Here is a 23,718-nt window from a genome sequence, read left to right as displayed (position 1 = left end):
TTTGTTGTGAGAACCCCTGCACCAGAGAGCTAACTGGGGCGCGGCTGCATCACTGGCCATGACCTAAGAGTGCTATCGAATATCTTGATTTATTTTTGGCCTAGCACTTAACTCGGTGGCACTGGTCTGTTTCGATGGCTGCATCGGATCAATTCCAACATTTCAGGGGATTTTCTAGATGGCCATTAAGAGAAGGTGGAAGATTTTGCAAAAAGAAAAGGAGTATTAGTGGCACCTTAGAGACTAACCAATTTATTTGAGCATAAGCTTTCGTGAGCTACAGCTCACTTCATCGGATGCATTCAGTGGAAAATACAGTGAGGAGATTTATATACACAGAGAACATGAAACAATGGGTGTTATCTTACACACTTTAACCAAAGTGATCACTTAAGGTGAGCTATTACCAGCAGGAGAGCGGTGGGGGAGGGGGGAGAAACCTTTTGTAGTGATAATCAAGGTGGGCCATTTCCAGCAGTTGACAAGAATGTCTGAGGAACAGTGGGGGGTGGGGGGAGGAAATAAACACGGGGAAATAGTTTTACTTTGTGTAATGACACATCCATTCCCAGTCTCTATTCAAGTCTAAGTTAATTGTATCCAGTTTGCAAATTAATTCCAATTCATCAGTCTCTCTTTGAAGTCTTTTTGTTTTAATATTGCGACCTTTAGGTCTGAGATCGAGTGACCAGAGAGATTGAAGTGTTCTCCGACTGGTTTATGAATGTTATAATTCTTGACATCTGATTTGTGTCCATTTATTCTTTTACGTAGAGACTGTCTAGTTTGGCCAATGTACATGTCAGAGAGGCATTGCTGGCACATGATGGCATAGATCACATTGGTAGATGTGCAGGTGAACGAGCCTCTGATAGTGTGGCTGATGTGATTAGGCCCTATGATATGTGGACACAGTTGGCAACGGGCTTTGTTGCAAGGATAGGTTCCTGGGTTAGTGGTTCTGTTGTGTGGTGTGTGGTTGCTGGTGAGTATTTGCTTCAGGTTGGGGGGCTGTCTGTAGGCAAGGACTGGCCTGTCTCCCAAGATTTGTGAGAGTGATGGGTCATCTTTCGGGATAGGTTGTAGATCCTTGATGATGCGTTGGAGAGGTTTTGGTGACAATCGGAAAACAATGAGGGGGAAACAGGTGACAAGCCTGAGCGGGCAGAGCACCAGTCCCTGACCCAGAGCAACAGGAGCTTCGCTGCCGACATCCAGGTGCCCGATGGGGAGCTGCAGTCAGTGCCCACACGGGGAGCCAGCCAGGACATGGGCAGATGGGATCCCTGAGAGGGGGCAGACATGAGGGGGGTTTAAATAGAGCCCAGGGATGGGTTCATCTGGACCTACAGGTAACCAGAGGAACCCAGGGGCAAAGCTCTGACGGCTCCATGACCCGAGCGAGGGGAGCAGAGCTGGGAGCCCAGGGCTGGTCGCCAGTGAGCCTGGTGTGGAGAGAAGAGACCAGCTCTGACCACCGGCTCCCTGTGCCAGTCTGTTAGCAGAGCGGATCACACACAGAGTGTCCCCGGCTCCCGTCACCCCTGGATCCTCTGGAACAACCTGGAGTCTCCCTAGAAACCCCCCTTCTCCCCCCGCCCCGGGATCTCACAAACTGCTCACAAACCGGGTAGAATTAGTGGGGGAAGCAAAAGTGGATGGGAATCTGGGAGGCAGTGACCATGAGTTGGTTGAGTTCAGGATCCTGACGCAGGGAAGAAAGGTAAGCAGCAGGATACGGACCCTGGACTTCAGGAAAGCAGACTTCGACTCCCTCAGGGAACAGATGGCCAGGATCCCCTGGGGGACTAACATGAAGGGGAAGGGAGTCCAGGAGAGCTGGCTGTATTTCAAGGAATCACTGTTGAGGTTACAGGGACAAACCATCCCGATGAGTCGAAAGAATAGTAAATATGGCAAGCGACCAGCTTGGCTTAATGGTGAAATCCTAGCGGATCTTAAACATAAAAAAGAAGCTTACAAGAAGTGGAAGGTTGGACATATGACCAGGGAAGAGTATAAAAATATTGCTCGGGCATGTAGGAAAGATATCAGGAGGGCCAAATCGCACCTGGAGCTGCAGCTAGCAAGAGATGTCAAGAGTAACAAGAAGGGTTTCTTCAGGTATATTGGCAACAAGAAGAAAGCCAAGGAAAGTGTGGGCCCCTTAATGAATGAGGGAGGCAACCTAGTGACAGAGGATGTGGAAAAAGCTAATGTGCTCAATGCTTTTTTTGCCTCTGTTTTCACTAACAAGGTCAGCTCCCAGACTGCTGCGCTGGGCATCACAGAATGGGGAAGAGATGGCCAGCCCTCTGTGGAGATAGAGGTGGTTAGGGACTATTTAGAAAAGCTGGACGTGCACAAGTCCATGGGGCCGGACGAGTTGCATCCGAGAGTGCTGAAGGAGTTGGCGGCTGTGATTGCAGAGCCCTTGGCCATTATCTTTGAAAACTCGTGGCGAACGGGGGAAGTCCCGGATGACTGGAAAAAGGCTAATGTAGTGCCAATCTTTAAGAAAGGGAAGAAGGAGGATCCTGGGAACTACAGGCCAGTCAGCCTCACCTCAGTCCCTGGAAAAATCATGGAGCAGGTCCTCAAAGAATCAATCCTGAAGCACTTACATGAGAGGAAAGTGATCAGGAACAGTCAGCATGGATTCACCAAGGGAAGGTCATGCCTGACTAATCTAATCGCCTTTTATGATGAGATTACTGGTTCTGTGGATGAAGGGAAAGCAGTGGATGTATTGTTTCTTGACTTTAGCAAAGCTTTTGACACGGTCTCCCACAGTATTCTTGTCAGCAAGTTAAGGAAGTATGGGCTGGATGAATGCACTATACGGTGGGTAGAAAGCTGGCTAGATTGTCGGGCTCAACGGGTAGTGATCAATGGCTCCATGTCTAGTTGGCAGCCGGTGTCAAGTGGAGTGCCCCAGGGGTCGGTCCTGGGGCCGGTTTTGTTCAATATCTTTATAAATGATCTGGAGGATGGTGTGGATTGCACTCTCAGCAAATTTGCGGATGATACTAAACTGGGAGGAGTGGTAGATATGCTGGAGGGGAGGGATAGGATACAGAAGGACCTAGACAAATTGGAGGATTGGGCCAAAAGAAATCTGATGAGGTTTAATAAGGATAAGTGCAGGGTCCTGCACTTAGGATGGAAGAATCCAATGCACCGCTACAGACTAGGGACCGAATGGCTAGGCAGCAGTTCTGCAGAAAAGGACCTAGGGGTGACAGTGGACGAGAAGCTGGATATGAGTCAGCACTGTGCCCTTGTTGCCAAGAATGCCAATGGCATTTTGGGATGTATAAGTAGGGGCATTGCCAGCAGATCGAGGGACGTGATCGTTCCCCTCTATTCGACACTGGTGAGGCCTCATCTGGAGTACTGTGTCCAGTTTTGGGCCCCACACTACAAGAAGGATGTGGATAAATTGGAGAGAGTCCAGCGAAGGGCAACAAAAATGATTAGGGGTCTAGAGCACATGACTTATGAGGAGAGGCTGAGGGAGCTGGGATTGTTTAGTCTGCAGAAGAGAAGAATGAGGGGGGATTTGATAGCTGCTTTCAACTACCTGAAAGGGGGTTCCAAAGAGGATGGCTCTAGACTGTTCTCAATGGTAGCAGATGACAGAACGAGGAGTAATGGTCTCAAGTTGCAATGGGGGAGGTTTAGATTGGATATTAGGAAAAACTTTTTCACTAAGAGGGTGGTGAAACACTGGAATGCGTTACCTAGGGAGGTGGTAGAATCTCCTTCCTTAGAGGTTTTTAAGGTCAGGCTTGACACAGCCCTGGCTGGGATGATTTAACTGGGACTTGGTCCTGCTTCGAGCAGGGGGTTGGACTAGATGACCTTCTGGGGTCCCTTCCAACCCTGATATTCTATGATTCTATCTGCACGTCTCCTTTCTGTCCCCCCAGTGATCCTGTGGCTTCTAGGCAGGACGCCTACATAGGGCTGAGAGAAGCTGCCCGTACCCAGGGCAGGTGAGGCCCCCAGGGGGCAGGGTCTGGGGCAGGGGCCTGCAGAGCGATGCGTTGATCGCTAGGACCCAGGAGCGGCTGGGGGGCGGCTCTGGGGGGAGGATCGCGGGGCTCAGGCCCGGCCGCAGGAAGTGACTCGCAGCCGCCGCGGGGACTCTGGCTCCCGGCGAGATCCCCGACCCCGGCGGCTGGTGCTGGGAGCCCGGAGCCCGGGCTGCAGCCGGGAGAGGGGAACCTCCAGCCGGGCCCTGCCCGCTGCTCCCCGGGAGCCTCTCCCAGGGCAGAGCCCCCAGCCCGGCCAGGGCCCCTTCCCGGCCCGGCCCCTGCCCCGGGGGCCCCGCTCGGAGGGAAGGTAAGAGAGACCCGCTCCCCCCCCCGTCACCTCCGGGCTGCAGGGGGCGGGTTTGGCCCCGGGCTGCTCCCCGCGGAGCTGGCTGCGATTCCCTGCCCCGGGCCCGGGCAAGCTGCCGCCAGCCCCCGGTGTGTGCGGGGCGGGGGGAGCCCGGCCGGGCCGCGCTGGGGGCAACACGTGGGGGCAGCCGGGAGGGGTCTGGAGAGGGGCTTTGTGGGGTGTAGGAAAGGGGCATTGAAGGGGGGCAGGGGTGTGTGCGGGGGCAGGAGGCGGGTTAAAGGGGATCCGGGGGCAGGATGAGATGGGGGGCAGTGGCAGTGGCTGCACTGAAGGGGGGATGGGCTGTTGAAGGGAATCAGGGTGTGTGGGGGGGGAATTATGGGGCTGAGGGGAACGAGGCGGGACTAGGGAGAAGATGGGGGGCGGTCACTGCGAGGGAAAGGGGGGATGTGGGGCGGGGAGGCTGGAGGGAGAATGTGAGAGCAAGGGGAGACTGGCTGGGGGGAGAAGGAAGAGCCAGAGAGCAAGGAGGGGGTGGGGAGGGACACAAGGCAGCTCCCCGCCCCATGGAGTAGGAGGGGGGGCGGGGCTGCCCCTTCCAGCAGCCGGTGGGTGGGAATTTTTTTCCTGAGCTGGTCACAGAAGCATTGGGGGGTGGCTGGGCAGGGATCTAACCCCTCACCGCTCAGAAACTACAAAGCAAATATCCACAGGCAACCCCCCTCCTCCCCCCACACACGGTGCTCCCAAGGTAGTATTCGGTTTTTTTTTTTCGAGATAATCATGATTTTGGGGTCTGTCTCCTGGGAGTTCGGGGCTGCCCAGGGCGCTGGTCTGATTTCCATGCAGGATTCAGATCTCGGCCACACCGGAGTCAGACCGGAGTCACTGCTGGCTCTGGCAGGGGGTGAGTGCAGAGGGCCAGTGAGATCAGTCTCTGCCTGCCTGTCCCAGGGCGGTGCAGGCAGGGCCGGCTCTAGGCACCAGCCAACCAAGCATGTGCTTGGGGCCGCACGGTCCAGGGCGGGGCGGCACTTCTGAAGGGATGGCACTCCTTTTTTTTTTTTTTTTCCTCCCCCTTGGGGTGGCAAAAAAACTAGAGCCGGCCCTGGTGCAGGGGGAGTCCAGGGGAACTCATTCATCAGGCTTGCCACCAGAAGACTCCGGCTCTTGCTAAGCGGGAGAAGGAGGCTGGTGTGTGTCTCTCTCTGCTCAGGATACAGCTCTGGAGTTGAGCTGCCTGGATCAGAAGCTGCCTCCTGCATTTTGACCTGGGAACCCAAACTGAGAAGCTGCTGCTTATCCAGCAGAGGAGCGACCTTTGTTAAAGCCCCCTCAGTGCCCATCTCGGGTGGGGACTTTCTCCGGTGCCTGGAACCAGCCCCGAGGCAGCCCCAGGCTCTGCTACCAGCCCCTGAGCCGGAGCCTGCAGGTGAGGGGAGAGACCTGGGGCAAAGTGCTGGGGTGGGTGTAGTATGAGAAACTGCTCCCTGTAGGAATTTGCTACATGTAGCAGACAAGTCCTACTTTGCTAAAAACTGCTAGCTGACTTAGCTAATTTCTACAGATACCAGTTTCTCACACCCTATAGTGTGAGAAACTGCTATCTGTAGAAATTTGCTACTACTCACCTTTCCTGTCTTCTGGGACAGAGGTAGCAATTTGTTAACAGTAGCAGTTACTCATACCTAAGAACATTGTTCTTATGGGCTGACTTGTCGTAATTTGCTAAAACTTGACAGTGGCAAGGGATGGAAGCATAAAGTCGTCGGCTTCCAAACGACCCTGCCTGGTGTACAGGTGTATCAAAAATAGTGAGGTCATTGAAACATCACTTGTTTTGCAGTGTCACTTACTGTGCTAACAATGTAGCATCCTGATATTGATATTTCCGTGCAAGTGACCTTTGGTGGGACGTGGGACACATGGAGGATAATTTAAACTCTGGGCTGGTGCGATCTCTGACCGTGACCGTTCATAAGCTCAGCGGGCAGGCCCAGGCAGCAATGCCCTTGTCCTGGTGCCTTGACTGAGAAAGGTTCTGATCCAAGGGAGGGTAGATTCCAGCCAGCTCCTGGGGTAATGTCTCACTGGCGATGAAAGGGCTTGTTCAGACAGAGATTTTGAAATCTGTAGGGTAAAGATGAGCCGGATGGGTTTGTCTTCGTGCAGGTGTATTTTAGTCTCTGGGGGTTGGGTAGAAAGGAGAGAGAAGTATGTTGGATTTCCTGTTTCCCTTACTGAGGACAATCTATGCTCCCCTGACATTTTTCCTGGCAGAAAAAATTCCTATCTGTTTGTTACAGGGTCAAAATATGGCTGCCATCACACAGAGCCATTAGTGGTGGTGGAGGTGAGAAGAGGGCCAAGAAGTCCTTTCCCTCCCCAAACACTCCCATGCATGTGGAAGCCGCAATGTTGCTGCTGCCGAAATACCCTGATGGCAAACGGGTGGGGGCAGAAGGCACTGCCAGCTGTCCTGAGCAGCCCAGAGGAGCCATGCACTGTGTGGAGTGTATGCTGCTACACCTATTCTGTACTGGTGAGGGCAACCCTCACTCCCCAGTGCTCCTGGTGGCCCCAGGGCTTCCCCTGGCTTCCACCAGCACAAACACCGCACCTACCACCATTGCTCGAAGATGTATCACCTTCTCCTCCTCCGGAGGGAGGGGGGAAGACCGATGACCGGTGAGATTGTTAGGGTGAAGGTGGGCTGTATGGCCCCATAGTAAAAACTGAAAAATGTTTCACAACCATTTTATTAGATTTAGCTCATTTTTAAATCCTCACACAAATTAAAGTTTGCTATACAAGCCTACTGTGCAAACTCTGTTAATGAACTTCTCGAATGCAGGGCATTCATTTTTGGAGGCTTCTCATGTGTCAGATACTTCCTTCCTTCAAGATATGCTCATGATCAGGCAGAAGACGACTTCTTTCAGAACACACAATTCTATTCAATGAGGAACAAGAACACTCAGCTGTAGCTGTTGTGACTGAGAGTAGGAAGAGGTGAATTCCTACTTCTTTCATCCCAGGAAACACAGCACAAAAATTGGGTCGAACCATTAGTGATGATGATGAAGAAGTTGAAATCAAATCTTCATTTGTTCATCATGTGATATTCCACTCTGTGTTCATATTCTCTATTCTGTCCTGATCACATGGCAGCCCCGTTGCTGGGAGTGCCTTACTCCACTCAACTGTCGGTGTTTTATAAGACAGACATCTGTAAAAGCAATGTAGAGGTTGATAGAGTCCAAAAGTTGTTGTAGAGATGTAAGAATCAAGTCAATGTACTGTACTTGTCAGCTGGACAGTGCACTTAACATTGGCCCCCAGTTTGTAGCATGTGGTAACTCTTGCTTAAAGAGAGAGTGTGATGTGACAGCCATGTTTGTTCGCATAAACTGTGGTGTGTCTCCAGCATTCTTAACACCTCACTAAATTCTTCTCAAATTAGCTTTGGCAATGACTGGCTTATGAGGCTTTCTGCATGTCGATGCAGTCCAGAGGATTGGTGTTTAGCAGCCTTTTCACATAGTTTGTCAGCATTGGCTTTGCTGGTCAGGCAAACCAAGCTCCTCCACTTTTACTTTATAAATCCGTGGAACGCTCACATCTTGAATACTGTGTGCAAAGGTACAGAGAAGGTAACTAAAATGATGAGGGGTGTGGAACAGCTTCCACAGGAGGAGAGATTAAAAAGACTGGGACTTTTCAGCCTGAAAAAGAGAGGACTAAGAGGGAATATGATAGAGGTCTATAAAATCTATAAAATGGAGAAAGTGAATAAGCTCCCTCACGTAACCAAGAACAAGGGGTCACCAATGACATTAATAGGCAGCAGGTTTAAAACAAACAAAAGGAAGGACTTCTTCACACAATGCACAGTCAGCCTCTGGAACTGTTTGCCAGGGGGGTGGGGAGAGAGGTTGTGAAGGCCAAAACTAGAACAGGATTCAAAAGAGACCGAGATCAGTTCATGGAGGATGTGTCCATCAATGGCTATTAGCCAGGATGGGCAGGATGCAACCCCACGCTCTGAGAGCCTCTTGTTTTCCAGAAATTGGGAGTGGACGGCAGGGGATGGTCACTCAATAATTGCTTGTTCTGTTCATTCCGTTTGAAGCCTCTGGCCTTGGCCACTGTCAGAAGACCGAGTACTGGGCTAGATGGACCCTTGGTCTGACCCAGTCTGGCCGATCTTAAGTTCTTGTGCAAAAATTAATTATAATATAATAAAAATGTTTAGTACAGAAACTCCCGACACCAGCCAAAATCGATCACTTGGGCCTCAGAGCTCTGTCTGCTGGATACCTCGGCAGAGTAGGTGAGTTCATGTAAATACAGTCTGGTCCTGAAGCCTTCCCCCTACACCTGGCTCATCACGAGCTGTCAGGGGAGAGCTCATTCACACCTTGCTTACAAATCATCATTTTAAATGATAAGGTTGGCCAACATCGCCGAAACCAATGTGCCGACGTTGTCAGAAAAAGCAACGGCTGTGTGAGGAAGCCAGTCTTTGTTCAGACTTTTCAAACCTATTATACTTTCAGGTACAAGTATTTGATCATACACTGTATGTGTATTTTAAAGTGTGCATTAATGTTTCAATTTCTATTCCAATTTCCAATCAATGACTAAATTGGCAACACTGCGGGTAACAGGTTGATCACTGCGGGGCGGGGAAAGGATGGGGCGGGGGGGAGAGGGAAGTCCCTGTTTCACTGAATTAAGTCTCCTGCAGCACCTTAGTAGGTTACATCAGACAGAGAGGAGCTCTAGTGGCTAGTCATTGGGATGCCTTTAAGAACCCAGCCCTGGGAAGCCCATGCTGACAGGAGCTGTCTGTGAGAGGAGAAATAAAAAAGACCCTCTCCCTCCCCCACACCCTATTTTTGGAAACACTGGTGTCTCAGTCCACCGGGGTAACTCTTACCCCGTCTGCCCCTGCCTCTGCCAGGGTTTTACCCTCTGTTACCTTCTGGCAGCGCCTTACCCCTGGGCTTAACCCCAGCTCCTTCCCCCCCATCCCTGATTTTGCCCTTCAGCCCCTATCCTAACCCTACTTCCAGCTGCTTGACCCCCCTGACCAATGAATTTTTGCCCCCTGCTCAGAATCTGGCCAACACCTCCCTCCTCCGATTTGCCCCCTTTCCTCCTTTTTAACCCCTGTAAAAACAGTCTGCAGAATCTTATGGGTAATAAGGGCAGGGTGAAGGGCAGTGACTTCAGCAGATGTTACTGAGTGTGCTCAGTTCACGTCAGCCTGCTCAGTGCACCCTAAGTGGCAAATTCCTACAGGGAGCAGTTTCTGCTCCTCCACATGGCAGGAAAGTGACTCTGCACAAAGGGCCCCTTTCAGGGACCTGCTGGCGAGTTTGAAGTACAGGAGGGAGGGGCTCCCCGTGTGTCTGTGAGTCCCAGAGCTGCTGTCCTCATGGATACTGCTACGGTTCAAACCCCTGTAAGCAGTGTCAGTGGCTGATCTCCCTAAGGAGAGCAAAGGCCCACGTCAGTGAAGCAGTCACCAGTTCTCCAGGGAGAGGGAAGATGATAAAAAGGGAGAGTGGAGAGACTGGAAGGAGCAGCAGGAAGAGAAGTTCCCAGACCTGCCCAGATCCATTCCCTGCATTATCCCGGGCAGACTGACTCTCCTGGGCACAAGGAGAGGAGCTGAGAGAGGAAAAGCCAGTTGCTGACTGCCTGGAATCGCTGCACTGCTTGTAGAGTGGAGGGACAGGTGCTGCCTTTGGGGACAGTGTCAGAGGGAATCCCCAAAAGTGGCTTCTCTGGTTCTGCTCTTTTTGCAGCATTTGGCTCAGAGACACTGTTACAGGGAGAGTTTCAAAGTGTCCCGGTGGGTTCAGTTCTGCTGGGAGGGGGCTGGCCTGGGTGGTAATAACCTAACTGGGTTTCTTCCCAGCATGGCAAAGTCCAGAGCGTCTGACTCAAGGGAAAGAGCCTGGGGGGGAATCGGGGTGCGAAATGGACTCAAGCCCCTTCTGAAACCTCCCCCATCGCCCCTCTCACCCCGACAGGCTGAGGAATCACGTCCAGATTTCGCTCCAGATCAACCCATCTTCCAGGAGAAAGGGAAGGGAAATGGCTGTGATGGAGCCAGCTCAGGTAGGGGATTTTAAGGGAGCTGCTGGGGGGAGGGGAGAAAGGGAGAGGCAGGGAGGAAACAGGGTGTGATAAACCTGCTGTTAGGGGGCTTATTCCTTCACCCACTTACTTCCCTGGTCCTTCTCGCATGAACAGAGAGCCACAATACCCGAAGTCCAAAGGTGCAAACGATTTGATGATTATTGGGGTGAACTTCCAGCAAGCATGATTCCAGTTTCCTTCCTTAGTGTCCCCCTTCCCAGCTCTGACACCACAGAGCCTTACCTGTGTCCCTGTTCCCATTCCTGCCCTTAGCCAAACATGATTCCAATTTCCCCACCCCCATTCCCTGTTGCCATTTCTCCCCTTAGCAAAACATGATTCCAGTTTCCCCACCCCCATTCCCTGTTCCCATTTCCCCACCCCCCCCACACACTCACTTCCTGATTGGCTGCAGACTAGATAGTAAAACTTGAGTTCTGCTTAGCTATACCTTAACCAATCATTTTCCTGAAATTTAACTAACCGATCCTAACATATTGTAACATGATTATGTAACCAATTATATCGCGCCACCTTAGTTTACACCCAGCAAAGTTAATTATACAGCAGACAGGAACAATCACAGAACCAGACAGAGACCATGCAAATAAACAAAAGCAGAGTGGGAACTATAATGACAAAACAATACAGAAGTGAGGATTTCACATCCCAGCTATTGATAAGTGAGTTCTTGCCAGACAGGATGCTATCAAACTAAGTTTCCTTTTACATTTTCTAGGCACTTCCCTTTCTCTGGAGGCGATGGGCACTATCAGGAGAGGACTGTATTCCTAACAGCTCAATAGCACCTTATTTCAATGTGACTAGGTTGGAATGTGAGGATGTGACCGGTCGCTTCCCGGCTTATGGCTGCCTCTGCTGCTTAGCCAAAGGCCTTAGCCTAAGCACAGGGCCTCAGACTGTCACAGTAAGAGAAGGCCCTTCCACCCGCAGACAGTGATTTTGATTCTTTCTTTTACACCGCTAGAACTAGCCAAGTGATAAGAATACACCTAAATTCTTAGCGTTTCGGCCTTTACAGCCAGGCCTGCATGTCTCCATCCTCACACCTGCTGCTTTTCTGAATAGGCCCATTGGCAGCAGGGGAACTTTCCTCATTTATGAAACAGGAAACAGGGCTTCGAACATTATCCAGACTCCCAGTGCTGGAGCCTGACCCCACTGGCCAGAGGCTGCTGTGAAATACGAAGGGAAGCTGTCGGGATTCCTGTCCCTGTCCCCGGCTCAGAGCTCTGCTTCCCGTATCTGCCTGTGGCTGGCAGGCGGGTGGGAAATGAGAAGACCCTGCCCTGTTCTGTGTGCTGGGGGGACAAGGAGCTCTCGCATTCTCCCCACCCCCTGAAGCCACATGGCTGCTGCAGGGTGGGAGAGGGATTCTGCTTCTCTGGCCCTCCCAGAGCTTTTTTTTTTTTTTTTTTTTTTTTCTTCCTTTCCCGTGACTAGTGGGTTTGTGGCTGGAGCAGCAGGTGCTGAGTGGGGGACTCTTGTTATTCCAGATGCCGGTGACCTTCGAGGAGGTGGCTGTGTATTTCACCCAGGGGCAGGGGGCTCTGCTGGACCCCGGTCAGAGAGCCCTCTACAGGGACGTCATGCAGGATAACTACGAGACGGTGACCTCCCTGGGTAAGCGATTCCCGTCCCCTCGGTTATTAGAAAGTGTAGGGCCTGCATTTCTGACTCTGGTTACGTTCTTCCCTGGTCAGTTAGATTGGAGGAGAATTTGTCCCATAGTCCACAGCTGCGGCGAGAGAGACTTGCATCTCTGTACCCTCTCCAATGGGACCACAGTGTCAAAACCTAATGGACACGCGAAACCATTCCCACCCACCTCCAGCTTTCAGTGGGGCAGAACTCATGAAGTGTCCTGTCTGTTATTTCTCATTCACACACAGCATCTCTGTTCTCCTCCCTCCGTGGGTCTAGCTCTCGCCATGGGGAGGGCTCTGGGTTCTGCAGGTTTAGAAGGAGGCAGGGGTTTAACTCTAGAGCTGTGTGTTCGTCAGCAGGGTCCGCAGAATGCACAGATCCTGCAAACTCCTAGTGAGGGCGTGACAATTCCCCTCACCTCCCCAGATGTCTGCCTCTCCCAAGGGGGCTCAGTGACCATGTTCCCGTCCCCTTGGATTCCACGTTCCCCCAGCACAGCACCGGGACATGGAATGCCCTTTGTGACAGACTCTCTCAATCCTCCATGCACCCTGATCTGGTCTGATTTCACCCCCTGCGCAGGGTTTCCCATTCCCAAACCTGAGCTGATCACCCAGATGGAACGAGGGGAAGAGTTGTGGGTCCCGGATCTCCAGGCCTGTGAGGAAAGAGAGATCCCGAGAGGCACCCGCACAGGTGAGGACTGACACAGAAACCATGTGGTGAATGAAGGAAAAAGTTGAGAATCCCAAATGTGTGGTGTGAGTAAGCGCCCTCTGTTCTTCCTCATCTCAGCCAGGGCAGGGCCGTAGTCAGCAGATATCGCTCACGCCATTCCACCCACCCTGTGAGCTGCTGGAGCTTCCTTCCCAACTTTCCTTCCCTGTGAGTGTTTGGGTGGGATGTGGAGTCAAAATGCAATTGCTGATTCTTCACAACTTTAGTGTATTGGGTTTTCCCTCTGTGCTATTCCTCTTTCTCCCCAGCACGATGACTCCTGTCTAGATTGTCTCTCTCCCAGCAGGTGCTAAGAGAGTGAGTGAGAGTGAGGATGGGAATCATGAGGACGTTCCTGGGGAAGTTGATGAATCTATTATAGGTGGTGGAGGACACAAGGATCCCACAGCCCAGCAGAGAAATCCCAATGAAGAGAAACCCTATTGGTGCCTCGACTATGGGAAAGGATTCATTCTGAGCTCACACCTTGTGACACATCAGAGCATCCACACTGGAGAGAAACCCCTTCAATGCTTGGACCGTGGCGAAAGCTTCAGTAATTGCTCAGACCTGAATAACCATGGGAGAAGCCACACAGGCGAGAAACCCTCTCAGTGCCTCAAGTGCTGGAAATCTTTCTACTCAAAGTCAGCACTAATGAGACATCAGAGAACCCACACAGGAGAGAGACCCCATATGTGCTTAGACTGTGGGAAAAGTTTCACACAGAAATCAGGCCTTGTTACACATGGGAGAATCCACACAGGAGAGAGACCCCATAAGTGCTTAGACTGTGGGAAAAGTTTCACACAGAAATCAGGCCTTGTTACACATCGGAGAATCCACACAGGAGAGAGACCACATAAGTGCTCAGACTGTGGGAAAAGTTTCACACAGAAATCAGGCCTTATTACACATCAGAGAATCCACACAGGAGAGAGACCCCATAAGTGCTTGGACTGTGGGAAAAGTTTCACACAGAAAACAGGCCTTGTTACACATCAGAGAACCCACACAGGAGAGAGCCCCCATAAGTGCTTAGACTGTGGGAAAAGTTTTGCACACAAAACAGGCCTTGTTACACATCAGAGAATCCACACAGGAGAGAGACCCCATAAGTGCTTGGACTGTGGGAAAAGTTTCACGGAGAAATCAGGCCTTGTTAAACATGGGAGAATCCACACAGGAGAGAGACCCCATAAGTGCTTGGACTGTGGGAAAAGTTTCATACAGAGATCTTCCCTTGTTTCACATCAGGCAATCCACACAGGAGAGAGACCCCATAAGTGCTTGGACTGTGGGAAAAGTTTCATACAGAGATCTGCCCTTGTTTCACATCAGGCAGTCCACACAGGAGAGGTTCCCTATAAGTGTTTACACTGTGGGAAAAGTTTCACATGGAGATCTGCCCTTGTTTCACATCAGAGAACCCACACAGGAGAGAAACCCCATAAGTGCTTGGACTGTGGGAAAAGCTTCATACAGAGATCTGCCCTTTTTTCACATCAGGCAACCCACACAGGAGAGAGACCTTATAAATGCCTCTACTGCGGAAATGGTTTCCTTTGGAAGTCAGACCTTATACGACATCAGAGAATCCACACAGGCGAGAGACCCCATAAGTGCTTAAACTGTGGGAAAAGTTTCACACAGAAATCAGTCCTTGTTACACATCAGAGAACCCACACAGGAGAGAGACCCCATAAGTGCTTGGACTGTGGGAAAAGTTTCAAGGATAAATCAGGCCTTGTTAAACATGGGAGAATCCACACAGGAGGGAGACCCCATAAGTGCTTAGACTGTGGGAAGAGTTTCATATGGCGGTCAGGCCTCTTTAAACATCAGAGAATCCACACAGGAGAGAGACCCCATAAGTGCTTGGACTGTGGGAAAAGTTTCACATTGAGATCAGACCTTGTAAGACATCAGAGAATCCACACGGGAGAGAGACCCCATAAGTGCTTAGACTGTGGGAAAAGTTTCATATGGAGGTCAGGCCTCTTTAAACATCGGAGAATCCACACGGGAGAGAGACCCCATAAGTGCTTGGACTGTGGCAAAAGTTTCACGTTGAGATCAGACCTTATAAGACATCAGAGAATCCACACGGGAGAGAGACCCTATAAGTGCTTGGACTGTGGGAAAAGTTTCACACTGAGATCACACCTCATTAAACATGGGAGAATCCACGGGAGATCACACCTCTTTAAACATGGTAGAATCCACACAGCATTTAAACTTCTGTGACCCATGGCCAGAAAGAGTGAAGCAACTTGCAGGCTAATTGATCTAGATTCAGCCTTTCGAGACATGCTTCTAAGCCCTGGTCTACACTAGGACTTTAGGTCGAATTTAGCAGCATTAAATCGATGTAAACCTGCAGCTGTCCACACGATGAAGCCCTTTATTTCAACTTAAAGGGCTCTTAAAATCGATTTCCTTACTCCACCCCTGACAAGTGGATTAGCGCTTAAATCGGCCTTGCCGGGTCAAATTTGGGGTACTGTGGACACAATTCGACGGTATTGGCCTCCGGGAGCTATCCCAGAGTGCTCCATTGTGACTGCTCTGGACAGCACTCTCAACTCAGATGCACGATTGTTTGCCGTTGCTCTGACACAGGGAGGGGCAACTGACAACACGGCTTACAGGGTTGGCTTACAGGGAGCTAAAATCAACAAAGGGGGTGGCTTGACATCAAGGAGTATTTCAGGCAGGACTTCACGGAGGGTTCCAATAAGAAATGGTGCACCTAAGTTATTGTTCTTATTGGAACAAGGAGGTTAGTCTGGCCTCTGATTGATACATGGCTAGATTTATCTCACTGCACCTTCTCTGTGAGTGACTGCAGTGTGACCTAGAGGAATGAGTCTCCTAGACGGGGGCCGGGGGGGAGGGGGTTTGCAAATGAGTACAAAACAAATCTGGTTATTTCTTGTTTTGAACCACTCCATCTATCTTTTACATCTTTGGCTGGCAGCAGACGGTGCAGAAGGACTGCATGCCATCCACATCTCATGGCTGCTCGGCAGAAGATGGTACAATAGGACTGCTAGCCATCCTCATCTCTTGCCTGCCCGGCAGAAGATGATGCACTAGGACTGCTAGCAATCCGTATCACCTGCCTGCTCACCATAAGATGGTTCAATAGGACTGACGGCAGGACTAAAGAGAATGACTTGATCAAGTCACTCCAAATTTAGTCGCTGCGCCCATGTCTGCCCAGGCGCTACTGATCGACCTCACACAGGCGACCAGGAGCACCTCAGACATGACGATGACGGCTACCAGTCCTATTGCACTGTCTGCTGCCACAAGGCAATGGGTTGCTGCTGCTGTGTAGCAATGCAGTACCGTGTCTGCCAGCACCCAGGAGACATACGGTGACGGTTACCTGAGCGGGCTCCATGCTTGCCATGGTATGGCGTCTGCACAGGTAACTCAGGAAAAAAGGCGCGAAACGATTGTCTGATTCTGCTTTCACGGAGGGAGGGAGGGAACGGGGGCCTGACGATATGTACCCAGAACCACCCGCGACAATGTTTTAGCCCCAACAGGCATTGGGATCTCAACCCAGAATTCCAATGGGCAGCGGAGACTGCGGGAACTGTGGGATAGCTACCCACAGTGCAACGCTCCGGAAGTCGACTCTAGCCTCGGTACTGTGGAAGCACTCCGCTGAGTTAATGCACTTAATGCACTTAGAGCATTTTCTGTGGGGACACACACACTCGAATATATAAAACTGATTTCTAAAAAACCTACTTCTATAAATTCGACCTAATTTCGTAGTGTAGACATACCCTAAGTCTGTAAATGGTATTTAGGGCCATTGCATGTTCTATAGGCTTGAGCTTTGAAATGTAAACTTGTATTCCTAAAGAATTGGAAGATGGTAACCGTAGTAGTCTCTGTTTACCTAGGTCTTGTTAGAGGTTAACAATGTAATCAGACAGTTCCTCTCTAGGGCTGTATTCTGTTAACGTGGAGATCAAAAGGAACTATTAACATTTAGATAAAAGTTAGGTGTAATAATGTCCTTGTCTGCATGTCTCTCTAAAGTTTGTGGTAAACAGTCCATGATCTGCTTAATGGATAATCACCTTCTGTTAATCCCTGTAGTTAATTGCCGGTGATGCTGAGGAAATTCAAGGTTATTTCAAAAGCCTATTTTTCACCCCAGGACTGCGTGCCATCGAGAGGCTGCAAAAATCTGTATAAAAACTCTTGGGACCTGATCCTTTTCTCTCAGATCTTCTTAAGCTTTATTTGGGAGTAGCTTGAGTCATAAGACTGAGATCTCCAGTCCCATCTGGACTGCCCTGATAGTGAACTGCCCTGATTTTGACATTAGACTAGAACGGGGGTGGGCAAACTTTTTCATCTGCGGTGTCAAACTGTATCGATGGCTGGGTAGGGAAGGCTGTGCCCCCCAAACAGCCTGGCATCCGCCCCTTCCCACTTCCCGCCCCCTGACTGCCGGCCTCAGAACCCCCGACCCATCCACCCCACCCTGCTCCTTGTCCCCTGACCACCCTGTTCCAGGACCCCTGCCCCAAACCGCCCTCCCCCGGACCTCACCCCCTATGCAACCCCCCTGCTCCCTGTCCCCTGACTCCCCCCCCCCCCCCGAGCCCTATCCACAACCGCACCCCCTGACAAGCCCCCCGGGACCCCACCCCCTATCCAACCCCCCCCCCCCGCTCCCTGTCCCCAGACTACCCTGATTCCTATCCACACCTCCACCCCCTGACAGGCCCCCTGGGACTCCCATGCCTATCCAACCCCCCCATTCCTCGACCCCTGACCGCCCCACCCCAGAACCTCCACCCCATCCAACCGTTCCCTGTCCCCTGACCGCCCCCTCCGAACGTCTGTTGCCCCCACCATTGCTCCATTACCATGGCGCTCAAAGCAGCAGGAGCTCGCTGCCCGCGGGGCGCGCTGTTGCTGTGAGGGAGCGGGGCTGCAGGAGAGGGGCCGGGGGCTACTTCCCCGGCCGGGAGCTTGGGGGCCTGGCAGGATTGTCCCGCGGGCCAAGGTTTGCCCACATCTGGACAAGAACCTGATGAAATGATGCGAAAAAGGACCCTTCAATTCTAAAGCACCATCTCTGCTGTGAAACTGCCCTAAGGACTCTATTCATGTCTGTGTGTATAATGATCAAGACTCTCTCTTTTCTTCTTTTAATAAGTGTTACTTTAGTTAATAAGAATTGGCTGTAAGCATGTATTTGGGTAAGAACTGAAGTATTCCTTAACTTCTTGGGTAATATATCCAATCGTTTGGGGTTGGCTGAACTTTTTAGATGATGAACAAGATTTTCAGTAATCCGCATTATATTTAACTGGGCTGTCTGGGCGGGAGCCCAAGGCTGGGTGTCTTTAATGCAGGGGTAGTCAATAGGCAGACATGGGCCAAATCTAGACAACCAGGTGCTTTCAAATGGAACCCTGAAATGTTTTTATTTATCTATTATCATTACTGTTGTGGTTTCTTTATTATTTTCTTCTCTGGAGTGTGGACTTTGTCTATAGCTTGACAAGGAAATTTTGACCTTGAAAAAAAGAATTGACTACCTGTGCTTTCAGGGAACTGTGTTTTGGCTTCTGGGTAACCAGTAAGATAGGCATAGAAGGTGTTTTGTTGCTGGTTTGGTGAATCTAAGTATTGGAATATCCACCAGTTCGGGGGATTGTCTGCCCCATGCTTTGCAGTTTGTCCTAATTGATCAAGTTCAGCGTGCTGCTCCCGGAGTATCAGGCATCTGCAAATCTGCACAGGGAAGTAACCTCTGAGATGTTCTCAGTGTGGAAAATGCTCCAAAAGAAAGTAACCCCACAGTGGGCATCAGAGACGCCTCCATTTCCTCATTCCCACACACATCAGGGGCATTTGGCTCCCAAGGACCCAGCTGCCCATCACTCGGGTAAGGATCCAGCAGCAGCCGAGCATCAGCTGGTCAGTGACCCTCTGGCTCTGCCTGGCCTAACAAACCACAGACAAAGGAGTAGAAGCCCCGATCAGCCCTTCCTCCCTGCTGCAGCCCTGGCTGCTGAGCTGATGGGCCACAGGTGGGAGAAGGGAGAGAGAGAAACTTCTCCAGAGGCTCCCTGTGCCTGGCTGAAGTTCCCCCCTCTTCCTTCCCCTCCCAGCCGGGATCCCCCTGCCATGGAGATGAAGAGAAGGACTGTCATAACCATACAGCTAAGGGTAGCCTAGAATTCCTCCTTACCTGTAAGGGTTAAAAAGCTTAAGTAACCTGGCTGGCACCTGACCAAGAAAAAACAATAAGGGGAGAAGATACTTTCAAATCTGAGAGGGAGAAGGCTTTTTTGTCTGTGTGATGCCTCTGCTGGAGACAGATCAAGGAAGCAAGCAATCCAACTCCTATAGAGTTTGTAAGTAATTGAGCTAGAAAATGCGTTCGATTTTCTTTTGTTTTTGGCTTGTGAAATTCTCTGTGCTGGAGGGAATGTGCATTCCTGTTTTGGGGGTTTTTTTTTGTAACTTTAAGGTTTTGCCTTGAGGGGGATTCTTTATGTTTTGAAGCTAATTGCCTGTGAGATTATCTTCCATCCTAATCTTACAAGGCTAGTTCTTTTATCTTTTTTGTTCTTCTAATAAAGTTCTGTGGTTTTTTTTAAAATCGGATTGGGGTTTTTAGGGTCCTAAAAACCCAAGGCTGGTCAGTGCTCATCTTGTTTATTCTCAAGCCTCCCCAGGAAAGGGGGTGTAAGGCTTGGGGGGATATTTTGGGGGAACAGGAATTCCAAGTGGTCCTTTCCCTGATCCTTTGTTAAATCACTCGGTGGTGGCAGCGTGCCGAATCTCAAACACACACACAACACAAAATTTGTGCTTGGGAAAGTTTAACCTGAGCTGGTAGAAATAAGCTCAGGGGGTCTTTCATGCAGGTCCCCACATCTGTACCCAAGAGTTCAGAGTGGGGAAGGAACCCTGACATGGTGGGAGAGGTGGGATCATTTTGAACCAAAAGCAGAGACTGAAGAGGTTTTCTGTTAGCTGAAAACAGCTACAGGTTCTGTCTCTTTGCCTGGAAGCAGAGGTATTCGATTACAGCCAGGGAATTCACAAGCTGGCTTTTTTTTTCTTTCTAACTCTCGGGTATAGCTCGGTTAAACACAAAAAGGCCAGGGTGACAAAAAGCAATGTCGAACAAAACCTGGATTTAGCCAAACTGAAAGCAGAAAAGAAAGAAAAGGAACATAAAAGACTGATCGAATTAAAACAACTCGAGAAAGACGCTGCTGAAAGAAAAAAGAAAGCCAAAAAGGCTGCCCACAGGAGGCGGTGGTGAAACACTTGGAGGCGGAGATGGAGGTGAAATGCTTAGATCTGGAAAGCGCTAAGATGGGTCCACTGGATAACCCTAACAATCCTTCCCCAAAAATTCACAAATGGGAGCGACTATGTCCACAGTATAATGAATCCAGTAATATTGCGGAATATTTCCTCACCTTTGAGAGACTATTGCAATTCCTGACGCTCACAAGATGACCACATTGGTAGCAAAATTGACTGGAAGAGCTCTGGATGTATTCAACAAGATGCCTATTGATGAGGCTTCTGACTATAATAAATTCAAGGATTTGGTTTTGAAACAATTTTAAGTTACACCTGAAACTTACAGAGTAAATTTAAAGCCCTTAAGAGAGGGCCTGGACTAAGTAATGTGGCTTATGTAAACCAGATAAAGGATCTGTTAGATAAATGGGTCAAAGGAAGGGGTATAACTAACTTTGAAGGAGTGTGTGATTTGATGACTCAGAAACAATTCCTAAATATGACCAATGATAATATAAAACAGTGGGATAAGAAAATGGACTCAGCAGAAAGTCTTGCTTCGTATGCTGACCAATACGAGCAGTCCCAGACCGCCAAAGAGGCGGGGCAAACTGAAAAATCCAGGTGGAGGGAGCAGAAAGGAACAACCCTGGTCGCAGTTTAAGCGAACACCAGAAGGGACACCCTCAGACCACACCCTACTACCAGGGGCCACCCAAGGCCCCAGCTATACCCCAAGGAAAACCCCAGACACCTTATCATCCAACCACACCATTCTTCAGCAACCCACCTCACCCCAGTGACCAGTCAGCTGGGCGATGGTTTAAAGTTAACGAGCCGGGGCATGTAAAGGCCAACTGCCCCAAGAACCCCAACAGACTACTGTTCATTGCACCAGTCACAGCAAAGGTCCTCAGGCCCAGATGCCTCCCAGATACCCTCAGAGCAAAGGAAAACTGTGAGTGTGGGCGGGAAGAAGGTTACAGTGTGAAGGGACACTGGAGCACAAGTGTCGGCTATCCACCAATCCTTAGTGGACCCCAACTTAATCGACCCAGAGACCCAAGTAACAGTTCAACCCTTCAAGTCAAACTTTTTTGACTTGCCTACAGCCAAGTTGCCTGTCCAGTACAAGGGCTGGTCAGGAATGTGGACTTTTGCAGTCTATGATGATTATCCCGTTCCCATGCTGCTGGGGGAAGACTTGGCCAGTCACGTGAAGCTAGCCAAGAGGGTGGGAATGGTCACCCACAGCCAGGGCTAAGCAAGCTGTCACACCTAGCTCTGTTCCTCAGACTTCTACAAGGGCCCAGTCCGTGTTACCAAAGACCCAAACGGAGCCAGAACTGGAACCGGCAAAGCCAACCGCACTAGAACCATTGCCAGCACTGAATCCAGTACTAGCAACCCCAACACCAGAGGGCACCACCAAGCCTGCACTGGCAGCCGAAGCAGGTAACCCTACACAAGAGGCTCAGCCAGAGCCTGAACACCAACATAGTGCACCAGCGGAGAGCGGTCCACAGTCAGTGGAAACAGCCCCATCACCTGCATCACTTCCAGAGGGATCAAGCCCAGGTCCACAATCCAGTGAGGAACTGATGTCTCCAGCATCAAGGGAACAGTTCCAGGCCGAACAGGAAGCAGATGAAAGCCTCCAGGGAGCCAGGATGGCGGCACGGAGCAACCCACTGCCTCTCAGCTCTTCTAATCAATCCCGGTTTGTTGTAGAAAAAAGACTTTTATACCAGAAAACTCTTTCTGGTGGACACCAGGAAAACTGGCATCCTCAAAGACAGTTGGTAGTTCCAACTAAGTACCAGGTAAAGCTCTTGAGCTTAGCCCACGATCATCCTAGTGGCCATGTTGGGGTGAACAGAACCAAAGACCGTTTGGGAAAGTCCTTCTACTGGGAGGGAATGGGCAAGGATGTTTCTGCCTATGTCCGGTCTTGTGAGGTGTGCCAAAGAGTGGAAAAACCTCAAGACCAGGTCAAAGCCCCTCTCCAGCCACTCCCCATAATTAAGGTTCCATGTCAGCAAGTAGCTGTGCATATTCTGGGTCCTTTCCCAAAAAAGACACCCAGAGGAAAGCAGTACATACTGACTTTCATGAATTTTGCCACCCGATGGCCGGAAGCAGTAGCTCTAAGCAACACCAGGGCTAAAAGTGTGTGCCAGGCACTAGCAGACATCTTTGCCAGGGTAGGTTGGCCCTCCAACATCCTTACAGATTCGGGAACTAATTTCCTGGCAGGAACCATGAAAAACCTTTGGGAAGCTCATGCGGTGAACCACTTGGTTGCCATCCCTTACCACCATCAAACGAATGGCCTGATGGAGAAGTTTAGTGAAACTTTGGGGGCCATAATACGTACATTTGTAAATGAGCACTCCAATGATTGGGACCTAGTGTTGTAACAGTTGCTCTTTGCCTACAGAGCTGTACCACATCCCAGTTTAGGGTTTTCACCAGTTAAACTTGTATATGGCCGCAAGGTTAAGGGGCCATTACAGTTGGTAAAGCAGCAAAATGGGAGGGGTTTACGCCTTCTCCAGGACCTAACATTCTGAACTTTGTAACCAACCTACAAAACACCCTCTGAACCTCTTTAGCCCTTGCTAAAGAAAACCTAAAAGTTGCTCAAAAAGAGCAAAAAGCCTGGTATAATACACATGCCAAAAAGCATTCCTTCGAAGTAGGGGACGAGGTCATGGTCTTAAAGGCGCTCCAGGCTCATAAAATGGAAGCGTCGTGGGAAGGGCCATTCATGGTCCAAGAGTGCCTGGGAGCTGTTAATTATCTCATAGCCTTCCCCATCTCCAACCGAAAGCCTAAGGTGTACCATATTAATTCTCTAAAGCCTTTTATTCCCAGAGCATTAAAGGTTTGTCAGTTTACAGCCCAGGGAGGAGATGACGCTGAGTGTCCTGAAGGTGTCTGCTACAAAGGGAAAAGTGATGGTGGCATGGAAGAGATGAACCTCTCCATGACCCTTGGGCGTATGCAGTGACAGCAGGTCCAGGAGCTGTATGCTAGCTACGCGCCGACGTTCTCAGCCACCCCAGGACTGACTGAACGGGCATACCACTCCATTGACTCAAGTAATGCTCACCCAATTAAAGTCCAACCTTACCAGGTGTCTCCTCAAGCTAAAACTGCTATAGAACGGGAGATGCAGGATATGCTACAGATGGGTGTAATCCGTCCCTCTGACAGTGCATGGGCATCTCCAGTGGTTCTAGTTCCCAAACCAGATGGGGAGATACGTTTTTGCTTGGACTATCATAAGCTAAATGCTGTAACTCGCCCCAACAACTATCCAATGCCACGCGCAGATGAACTATTGGAGAAATTGGGACGGGCCCAGTTCATCTCTACGTTAAATTTAACCAAGGGGTACTGGCAGGTACCGCTAGATGAATCCGCCAAGGAAAGGTCAGCCTTCACACCTGTGTCGGGCTGTATACATGCAATGTGCTCCGTTTCGGGCTGCAAAATGCACCCTCCGCCTTCCAAAGACTT

The 23,718-nt window shown here is 50.3% G+C and overlaps 2 protein-coding genes across 3 annotated transcripts; both read left to right on the top strand.

Annotated features, from left to right (window-relative positions):
* Positions 1-9,847: 9,847 nt before the first annotated feature.
* LOC122461340 (zinc finger protein 251-like) lies at positions 9,848-13,177 on the top strand. 2 transcript variants are annotated; one of them, XM_043528321.1, is made up of 4 exons: positions 9,848-10,479; positions 12,018-12,144; positions 12,751-12,864; positions 12,964-13,131. In XM_043528321.1, exons 1-4 carry the CDS (start codon positions 10,456-10,458, stop codon positions 12,978-12,980), a joined length of 282 nt encoding a protein of 93 aa, XP_043384256.1. In that variant the 5' UTR covers positions 9,848-10,455; the 3' UTR covers positions 12,981-13,131. The 2 variants fall into 2 exon arrangements, with proteins under 2 accessions (XP_043384256.1, XP_043384257.1); XM_043528322.1 differs by lacking the exon at positions 12,964-13,131 and adding an exon at positions 13,155-13,177 and having other exon boundaries at positions 9,852-10,479.
* Positions 13,174-15,326, top strand: LOC102936765 (zinc finger protein 850; the record flags this gene model as incomplete). The annotated part of the gene is made up of 1 exon (XM_043528221.1): positions 13,174-15,326. A coding segment is annotated over one exon (1,959 nt), but the record flags the coding sequence as incomplete, so codon positions are not given.
* Between the last annotated feature and the right edge of the window lie 8,392 nt (positions 15,327-23,718).

Source organism: Chelonia mydas, chromosome 14 (genome assembly GCF_015237465.2).
Source record: "Chelonia mydas isolate rCheMyd1 chromosome 14, rCheMyd1.pri.v2, whole genome shotgun sequence".
Lineage (NCBI taxonomy): Eukaryota > Metazoa > Chordata > Testudines > Cheloniidae > Chelonia > Chelonia mydas.
The sequence above is the reverse complement of the archived record's forward strand: the minus strand, read 5'-3'. Positions and strand labels throughout refer to the sequence as shown.

Coding starts and splice junctions, on each gene's coding strand:
- LOC122461340 (XM_043528321.1), top strand. CDS start 10,456: ATGGCTGTGATGGAGCCAGCTCAG. Junction 10,480..12,017: donor CTGTGATGGAGCCAGCTCAG/GTAGGGGATTTT, acceptor TTGTTATTCCAG/ATGCCGGTGACCTTCGAGGA. Junction 12,145..12,750: donor CGAGACGGTGACCTCCCTGG/GTAAGCGATTCC, acceptor CCCCCTGCGCAG/GGTTTCCCATTCCCAAACCT.